This window comes from Pongo abelii, chromosome 12 (genome assembly GCF_028885655.2).
Source record: "Pongo abelii isolate AG06213 chromosome 12, NHGRI_mPonAbe1-v2.0_pri, whole genome shotgun sequence".
Taxonomy (NCBI): domain Eukaryota; kingdom Metazoa; phylum Chordata; class Mammalia; order Primates; family Hominidae; genus Pongo; species Pongo abelii.
In genome coordinates, this window is record NC_071997.2 from 112,111,668 (window position 1) to 112,120,770 (window position 9,103).

The 9,103-nt window shown below is 59.3% G+C and overlaps 1 protein-coding gene across 2 annotated transcripts; it reads right to left on the bottom strand.

The window, feature by feature from the left end:
* Window positions 1-236: 236 nt before the first annotated feature.
* GDF7 (growth differentiation factor 7) lies at window positions 237-6,605 on the bottom strand. Of its 2 annotated transcripts, none has more exons than XM_002812249.3 (2): window positions 6,128-6,605; window positions 237-3,271 (listed from the first exon to the last, which is right to left on the bottom strand). In XM_002812249.3, the coding sequence occupies exons 1-2, from the start codon at window positions 6,507-6,509 to the stop codon at window positions 2,310-2,312; spliced, it is 1,344 nt and encodes a 447-aa protein (XP_002812295.3). In that variant the 5' UTR covers window positions 6,510-6,605; the 3' UTR covers window positions 237-2,309. The 2 variants fall into 2 exon arrangements, with proteins under 2 accessions (XP_002812295.3, XP_054404312.1); XM_054548337.1 differs by having other exon boundaries at window positions 3,723-6,221.
* Between the last annotated feature and the right edge of the window lie 2,498 nt (window positions 6,606-9,103).

A 9,103-nucleotide genomic window follows, 5' to 3' on the forward strand; every position in this document is an offset into this window, starting at 1 on the left:
CTCATAACACATCTCGTTAGAAGGAGGTCATCAGAAGGAAAGAGGGGAAATTGACAGTTTTTTTCCCTACCATAAAAAGGCCAGGCTAAATCAAGACATTTCTGCCCAAAAAATTGTTTTTACTAGTCACTAAAAAAGTATCAAAATGTTTGCTTTCATCCAAAGATATTAAATACCCCAGACTTTCTTCAAAATAACATTTAACTGCACTTTGTCATTAACTTCCTTTCTAAACCTTCTAATACTACAACTTTTAACACTTTAGTCTTTTTTTTGAATATAATTCTTCATTATGACAAGCTTCATTTAAAAAACGAGAGTGAGGCATCTCTGGCAAAATCCACAAATTTAGGGACCATCTTTGCCCAGTCACTAAAATAAAATGGAATTATACCACAGCAGCCACTTTTGGATATTTTTAAAAATTTTAACCTGAAGAGACTGTTCATGTTCTGGTTATTTATAGCTACTCATACAGCCACAGAATATAAATTTCACATAATAGGAGGGGGGGATCTTAATTTTAAGAGTAATTTACACGTGTATTTTTTTTCTTTTGGGAGAATTTTACAGGATGAAAACCGATTCAGGTAGGGCCCCTAAGTAAATTAGCTGTATCTAAATCTTAAGTTTGTCTTCTCTCTCTCAAGAGTGTAATCACTGAGAATCAAAATGTGTATGAATTGTCCTGCATCCAACACAGGGTGGAATTAATGCTCCCCAGGACTCTGAAGGGGAAAGTCCTGCACAACATCACACGGATGCACCGGGAGGGCTGCGGTGCTTTTCTAAGAAGCCCTCACCCCAGACAGCTGGAGTCCAACTAGTTTCCCTCTCCCAACCTATTGACAAAAAGCAGCAAAGGATTCCCAGGCATAAACAAATCAAATCAAACAGTGCAGGCTGAATGTTCGAACTCACTTTTACATGCCTAGAAAATCCTCCCATCAATAAGACCCTTTGGGGCAAAATGTGGGAACTGGGGGATAGGCTTCCACCTCTGCTCCCCCACACCAAGGCCCTGCCCTTCCAACGGCACATCAGCCAAGCCAGGGAGCCGATGAGGGGAAGGGGCAGACTTTCCCCCTGCTCTAAAGGTCTGGGTTGTGAGTTGAAGTCTGACAAAAGCACTTTTGAGTGGCTTCACTTCCCGTTACTATCACACTGCCAAAAACTACAGCAACAACACAGCGAAAGCAGGTAAAAAGCGGAGGCCGACTTGATAACTAGCACAAGCCCGAGTCGGCCCCCGGGAGCTTCCGCCTACCTGGCCGACAGGCCGGAGTCCTCGGCTGGAGTGGGCCCCAGGACACCTCCTTGCCTTTCAAGCCCTGAGAGCCTCTTCCTTGGCTTCTTAGGAAAACCTCCTGGCAGGTCTCTAGGAAAAGCAGTAGCTCCCCTCCCCCAGCCCCACCTTCCCCATGCCCCGCCATTGCACTAACTTCCCCCTGAGCCACCCAAGGCATGGCTACCACCTCCCCCTGACCAACTGGGGAGCTTCCGAACCTGGCAGATCCTATCCCATCCCAATATCCTGTTAGACCAGACTCAGCCGTTTAAAAGAAAAATATCCTTTCCACTTTCCAGAACATTTCCAATTGGAATTGATTAAAAAAAAAAAAAAAGCGGGGGGGCGGTACCGACCTTTGCAGAAATCTGGGAAGCTCCACAACACCTACTTTCAGACAAAACTTCCCTTTCAAAAATGAAGCAGGGGCACGTTAAATTTTAAAAGTTAAAAAAGAAAGATGCTTTTTGCAGCAGTTCCAGAGTAAACGGCCCCATACAACACAAACCCTCGGAAAGGGCATTACAGCCTTGCAGTGGGTCACGGAGTGCACCACGCGGCGCTCAGCCCCCCAGGGAAGCGATGCCCCACATCGGGCCAGAAACAAAAAGGGGTGAGATAAAACATGCTCGAGTACCCCTTTGGTTCTCCCATTCTGGAGCTTCCAATTTCCTAACCCGTTGCTACCTGATTTTCGTGCCTCTAACTGCAGCATCAGCACAAACACCTTCCTCTCCCCAAATGGGGGGCAGTGGGCGCCATGGTTATCTGTTTGCAAAATACACAGGGCTTTGACATTCGGTACCGGCAGGTCATCTCTTCCCAAGGCTTTGAGATGCTGTCCCGGTAAATGTGTGCGTGACTGCACGAGTGTGTGTGAGTGTGAACGTGTGCTCTCCCTCCTCCGAGAGGGCGCTGGGTCACATCGGACATGCACCCACGCTCGGTGACAGGCTGGCCCGCTGCTGCTCATCAGCTGGAGATCCTCGGCCGCGTGGCTGCCCCCTCCCCGGCCCGCGCGCTACCTGCAGCCGCAGGCCTCCACCACCATGTCCTCGTATTGCTTGTAGACAACGTTGTTAGCGGCGTCGATGTAGAGGATGCTGATGGGGCTGAGGCGCGCGGGCACACAGCAGGAGGCCGGCGCCGCGTCTGGCGCCATGGAGTTGAGCAGCGTCTGAATGATGGCGTGGTTGGTGGGCTCGAGGTGCGAACGCAGAGGGAAGTCGCAAAGGCCCTCGCAGTGGTACGCCTCATAGTCCAGCGGCGCGATGATCCAGTCGTCCCAGCCGAGCTCCTTGAAGTCCACGTGCAGCGGCTTGCGGCTGCAGCGGCTCCGGCCCCTGCGCCCGTGGCCCCGGCCCGCGCCCCCGCTGCTGCCCTGCGCTGTCCGCGTCCCGGCCAAGGCCGTCCTCCTCCGTCTGCGGCCGCCAATGACTGCCCTTGGCGACCCGGTGCCGGTTCCTGGGTCGGGCGGCGGCTCTGAGGCCAGAGCGGCCCCGAGTGCGCGGGCCTGGGCGCGGATCTCTCGGAATAAGCTCTCTTTCCTCTGCGTGCGGGAGGAGACGACTAGCAGCGCGCGCTCCTCTGCCGCAGAGCCCCCTCCGCCCGACCAGCCGAAGCCCAGCCGCCGCAGTGCCAACGGGCTCCGCACTGGGCCTGCCACTGCGCGCAACAAGAGGCAGAACGCGCGGGGGGGGCGCGGTTCACGACGGTGGCGCCTCATGGCGTCCGCCACGTCGAACGCTTCCCAGCGCTGACCGACCAGGGGCTCAGCTGCCCGCGAGTACAGCAGGCGTGGCGCTCGGGCGGCGCCCGGGCACGTGGACAGCAGCAGCACTGGCGGAGAAGTCCAGCTGCCTGGGCCCGGCTCTGGAGATCCCCGGCGCAGCACGCGCAGCTCGGCACCCACCACCTCGTCTGCGTCGTTAAGGCTGGACACGTCGAACAGGAAGCTCTGGCCTGTTTCGGCTGCCGATTCGTCTGCGGGGGACCGGCAGGGACAGAGAGAAAGAGCTGAGTAAGAGCAAATCCTGCACACTGTCAGCGCGGGGCCTCCTAACAGCAAATGGCCCAGCTCTCCTCGATGTGGGAGCGAGGCCTGTTGGAGCCAGCGCCCGACCCCGCGTCTCTGCCCCAGCCTGAAAGCTGCCAGCCCGGCCCAGAGCAGCGGACGCCTTCGCCCGGGCTATCCGAACCGAGCTTTGGTTTAGCAAGCCAAAAGTCCCATCACGCCAACAACCCATGGTCACTGCATATCCCTGAGCCGCAGGACCAGGAGCGCACCCCTACACCCAAGACCAGGACTGAAGGCTGCTACAGTTCCGCGGCCTGACGCAGAGCCGCGGGCCAGAATCCGAGATCAGAGTTCGGGGCTGGGGTGAAAAGAAGTCGTGCACCCCCTCCTGAGGTCCTGGGCCTTAAGGAGACTTACCGTTATTGCCCTGCTGATCCCCCAGGAGAGCCGAGAGTCCTGGCTGTGCGAAAACGGAAAATTCTTGTCTCCTGAAAACTCTTCTGCTACCTCTGTTCCCCCAACCCAGCCTGGACATCCCCGCTGGCCACGGTCTCCTATGCAGGCTGGGGCTCGGCGATTCGTCCGGGAGAATTCGTCTGCACGGCCGCAGAGACCCTCTAGTCCAACCTCGCTCTGCCGAAGGGGAACTGAGGCCCAGGTAGGGGCCAGGCTCGCCCAAGGTCTCAGGTCTTGCAACAATGGGCGCTGCTGCTCGCGATCGCAACCCCAAACGCACCTCCTCCCGGTGCTCCCGCGGCCTCCGAAGGAGGGGGAAAGGCAGTAAAGGAACACAAGGAACCTCCCGGAGGGGTGCAGGGCATCCCGGAATGACCTTGCTGCAGTGAGGGCAGCGTCCCGAATGAGGTCTCGCTTCCAGGAGCCGCCTGTCTGTCCCTTCGCAGGCTCATTCTTCCCTCTGTAGTGACTTATCTCGGGCTTAGGGGTTTTATTTCCAGTGTGGACATTTTTTTTTTTTTTCCTTTTTGGGCTCAGAAAAAAAAAAAAAAAATTTAAAATTCCACCACGCAGCAGATAAGGAGCTCCCTTTGAAGGGGGTCATATGGTTTCGTTTTGCCCCTAAACTCGGAGAGACTATACAGACTCCCCCCACCACTGGGGATTTGCTCACCAGCCAGGAACGTCAGGCCCTGATACCTGAGGTCCCGGTTCTATCCCTATCAATGGCTTCTGGGGACCTCAGGCAGCCCTGTTCCAAGTTGAGACTCAGGGTGGAGAGGGAGGCCGGAGAGGCACACTGGGGCAGCACGAGGAGCACTTTCTCAGAGATTCCCTGCAGATCCTCTGCCTCTCCCTACTCACCAGCCCTGCCACTCCGTTTCCCCCAAGAGGAAGGAGGGAGAGGTGGCCTCTCAGGCTCAGCCAGCCAAGCTGAGCTCCCCAGAAAGGATTTATCTCCTGTCTGAGACCATGGTAGAACTAGCTCAACCTTAAGAAGACTCTGGTGCCTGTGCCCACTTAGAGCCCAGCACAACCCCCTTCTCCTGCAGCCTGGGAGCCTACAGGGCACCCTTCAGTCTAGAGTGGTCCCTGTCCCTGTGCACCAGAACTAGAGCTTCCTATAAGTATCCCAGCATCCAGCCCAGGAGCCATGTCAGGCCGTCAGAGAAGGCTTGATAGTTCTAAGCGAACCATAGGGCCATTTGGGGATTGGGTACCAAGATTTCCAGGTACCAAAAATAAGGCAGTCTGTGCTAGGCACTGGGCATGTGCTGGCGGGGATGGATGACCTGGTCACTGCAAGGCCTCTGCCTGCCTTCCCAGGCTAGGACCTGAGGTATGCTGACCATCAGTGGCTCCCAAGCAGGGCTGCCTCAGCCCCACCCGCTCACTTCCCAGCCCTGTTCGCCTTTCTTTCCCTCCTGCCTTCCATGCTGGGTCTCTGGCTGGATAGAATTAAGGCCGAATTACTTGCATTTCCGCCTGAAATTAGGTAAATTTTCTCTATCTGTCTGCTTTAATGATTTCAATGGAAATTAATAAAATCCAGATGACATACAGCAGCCACACCACAGCCTCACCTACATCTTACCTTTGGAAGGCCCAGGACAGAACAAGGTGGGGTGCTTGGTCTAAGAGAGGCCTGCATTCCTGCAGGGTCCCCAGCAGGCCTCTCCTCCCCACACCACCAGGATCCTTGACCTCTGGCTCTCCCAGGGGCCCAGCACCAGACACAGGCACCCATAGCTGCACACGTCACACACATACAAACCACCACCACCCAGACCAACCTGCTGAGCAGGGCACTCTTCATAACTGGTGATGCCACCAGCCTCTCCAGGGCCATTTACTTTAGGCTGATACCTGCCTCTGCCCTAGTTTACCCTGGGCTTCCCCCAATTTGTGTGGCCCCCAGGAGACTGGGAGCTGCAGAAATTGCTGCAAGGAAGCAGCTATCACCCTCACCACTGTGCAGTCCCTCTCGGTGTGACTCCCGGGAACACAACCCTTGCCCTCCTTTCTTCTCTGAGGGCTCCGAGGCCACTCCAGACCATTCCGCAAGAAGCGAATCTTGGCCTCCGCCTGCCTCCTCAAGGGGACCAGCCGGCCTGCAAGGCCACGGAGACCTGGGAGAGGGACCAGTCAGCCCTCTGGGACTGGGCCCCGGGAGCTGCCGCGACTCTCGCCACAGTCCAGGTGCAGCGGGCTGGAGAGTGGTGGCCTCGGCGAAGTTTCTTTCTATCACCTGAGGGTGGGCCGCATGGGGCCGCGGCTCCAAATGTGACGGAGCTGCGGCACAGCTCCGGGGCTGGTCTCAGCCCAGGACCTGACGGGATGGGCGGGCACAGAAGAGGCGTAAGTACCTTGGGTCGCCTGGTCTGTGAAGCCGGTGATCGTGTCCGCGCGACCATGGCCCGAGGCGGAGACAGTGGCTGCCCCGGCCGGAGCCCTCCCGGCCAGGCTCCGGTAAAGCGACATCATGAAGTGGTGCGGCACCACCGAGCCGTTCCTGAAGCCGGAACCCGCGGCGCGGCGCGCGGCGCGGGCCCGGGGAATCGCGGCGGCCGGGACAGCCGAGGCGCCCGCAGCCTGGGCAAGAGTCCGCCCGCCGCCGCCGCCGCCCCCCGGGCTCCGGACCGGCCCAGCCCCCGCCGCTCGCAGCACAGCGGCCGCTTCCAGCCCGTCGCGGGGGCGGCAGGCGCTCAGCAGCCAGAGGCACAGCGCGGCGGCGGCGCTCAGGTCCATGGGCTCCGTGGGCCGGGCGGGCGGGCGGCGCGGGCTCCGTGGCTCCGGGAAGTCCCCCGGCGCCTTTTGAACATAGTGTTTAATAATGGGGGAAGTGTGCGCGGCCAGCCGCGGCCCCCCCTCCTGGCCCACCCCACCCCCGCCCAACGCCCGGAGCAGCGCCCCCTGCTGAAAGCTCCGGCGGCCGCTATGCGCCCCCCACCCCGGCCTAAATTGGAGACCCGGGCCGGAGCCTCCTCCCCCCACCGCAGCGCTACGCCCCAACCCTCGCCAAGCGAGTGCCACCGGCCCCAGCCTCCCGACACGCCCGGGTGCCCCGCCTCCCCTCCCGGCGGCAGCACGACCCCCCTCCACCCCCCCAAGACCAACGCGCCCTCCTCGGTTCCAGGCTCGGGGCAGCGCGCGCACCCACCCAGCTTCCTCCCCACTCCCCCGCAGAGAAACACCCGCCCCCTCCCTGCCCTGGTTCCCAATGCCGGGAACGGGACGGCAAAGTTGGGGCCGCGGAAGGGCTCGCCCTCTAGACCGCTTCGCGCCGCGGCCGGGTGGCCGCGCAGACAGAGGCCACAGGATGCTCCCGTCGGCCGCAAAGGCGCGTTCCGGATCGCGGGTTGGCGGTTCCCCACTCAGCCACAGACCCCAAAGGATTGCAGGGGGCGGCCAGAGCAGGGGAGGGGGCCGGTAGGGGAGGAAGGGAGGGCGAGGAGCTGAAAAGGCAGGCCTGTAAGAGACCGTTGGACGCGGACCGCCCGTCGTAAAAGCAAGGTTTGGGCGCGGAAGTTGCGCTTCAGCGGGAGCCAAGCTCTGGAAGGAGCTCGGAATGAGGACGGCAGCCCCGGGTGATGGGGGATCTCGCGCAGGAGTGCGCTGAGAGTTTGGCTGTGCGTCCAACTGGCGACCTTCCACCTGCCTTCGGGGTGAGGGCAGCGGCTAACGGAAATCAGCTACCGGCTGTGTGCGTGAGCGGCCAGGAGCCCGGAGAGCGGACGGCGCAGAGCCCCGGGATGGCGCCTCCGAGCTTTTTACCCCGCCGCGGTGATGGCGCGGGTCCCGGGGTGGATGGAGGGGACGCCCGACAGCGGCGAAGCCCCGGGGCGCACTCGCGCGGGCCGCAGAGCACTTTGCTCCGCGACTGGGGCAGGTTGGGGAGGCCAAGTCTCAGGGGAACGCGCAGGAGAGGGGGGGTTATTGGCTCTGCTCCGCCGGCAGCCTGGACATCCCCGTAGATTGGAAACTTTCAGCAGATCGAAGGCCTGGGCCAAACGAACTGCCGAAGAAGGGCAGGCGGGTCCTTTTCCTTTAAAATTGCATTTGCTGCAGAACTCAAAATCTAGACTGGGTCGGCACGTCGAGATCACCTTGAGCGGGTGATCAGCTTCAAAGCGAGGTCGCCTGCCGAATCCAAAGCCGCGTGGGTCCCGACGCCTGCCTGGCTGCAATGCGCTCAGACCCACAGAGAGGCCCGGCCCAGGCTCCCCAGTTCCCCTGCTCCACTGCTTCGTCCCGAACGAACTCCTCAGCCATCGCCCTCTCGGCCACCGCAGGGACGCGGCGCCTGCTCAGCTTGGGTCATTGAGCCGCATAACACTCGAGAATGTTTGCGGGTGGGAGAGAGAGGCCTAGTGAGGTTCAGTCCTCGCAGACCCCAAGGCCGATCGATGCCAAGGAGAAAGGCCTGACATTACCGGGAAGGGCGGACCCCTGGACCAGGGTGAGCGCTGCCGGCGCTGAGGGACTTCTAGTAGCAGGAACCTGGGGAATCTGGGATGATCGAGCTGGGATAGTTCACCCTGCTTCTAGGACTAGGGTTGGAGAGTCGGTGACAAACACCGCCGCCCCCACCCAGCCAGTCCCCGGTCTCTCCCTGACGCGGATGCTGGGTCCTACTGTGTTACTTGGCTTCCTTTCCCCCTGCAGCCATGCGCCCGCGGTGTTTGGGTGTTTTACGAATCAACTCGGCTAAGATTTGTGCAAACACGCGGGGAATCCTGGGTGACAGCAAGTCACTTGCCTTGTCTTGGCTTCAGTTTACCCGGCTGTGTAGAGCAGAGAAAGGAGGGGTCCTAGCACATTCTTGGCACAGCCAGTGACAAACGTTTGTTGATTACATGACATCCCTGCCACGCTGGGGCTTAGGAATGAGGGATGGATTGGAATCCCTGCACCCTTGCTGTCCTTGTGGGAGCAGGCCACTTAGCCTCTTGGAGACCGAATTTCCTAATCTATAAAATGAGCAGATTCTCACCTCATCCTGCGTGTGGCTGGCATAACAGGCTGGTACAGAGGAGGTGACGTAGTCTTGCCCCCCAACCACCAGTGTGTTCCCAGTGCCAGGGGTGATCATGGCAGAGAGAGAAGCAGCTTCTATGCACCTGGAAGGCTTTGGAGGACACAACTGGGGTGGGCTGATGCTGCTGGAGCCACTGTCCACCCGCTGCATGTGCTCCAACCGAGACTTCACTTCTCCCACCTGTGCTTCTTGGTCTGTATGGTGAGGGCACAGTCATTCATTTATTTATCCGTCCCTCTATTCACTCCTTCTTTGATGTAAATACTCATTGCCTGGTAGCCTTCGGTGCATTGTGGATTGAGCA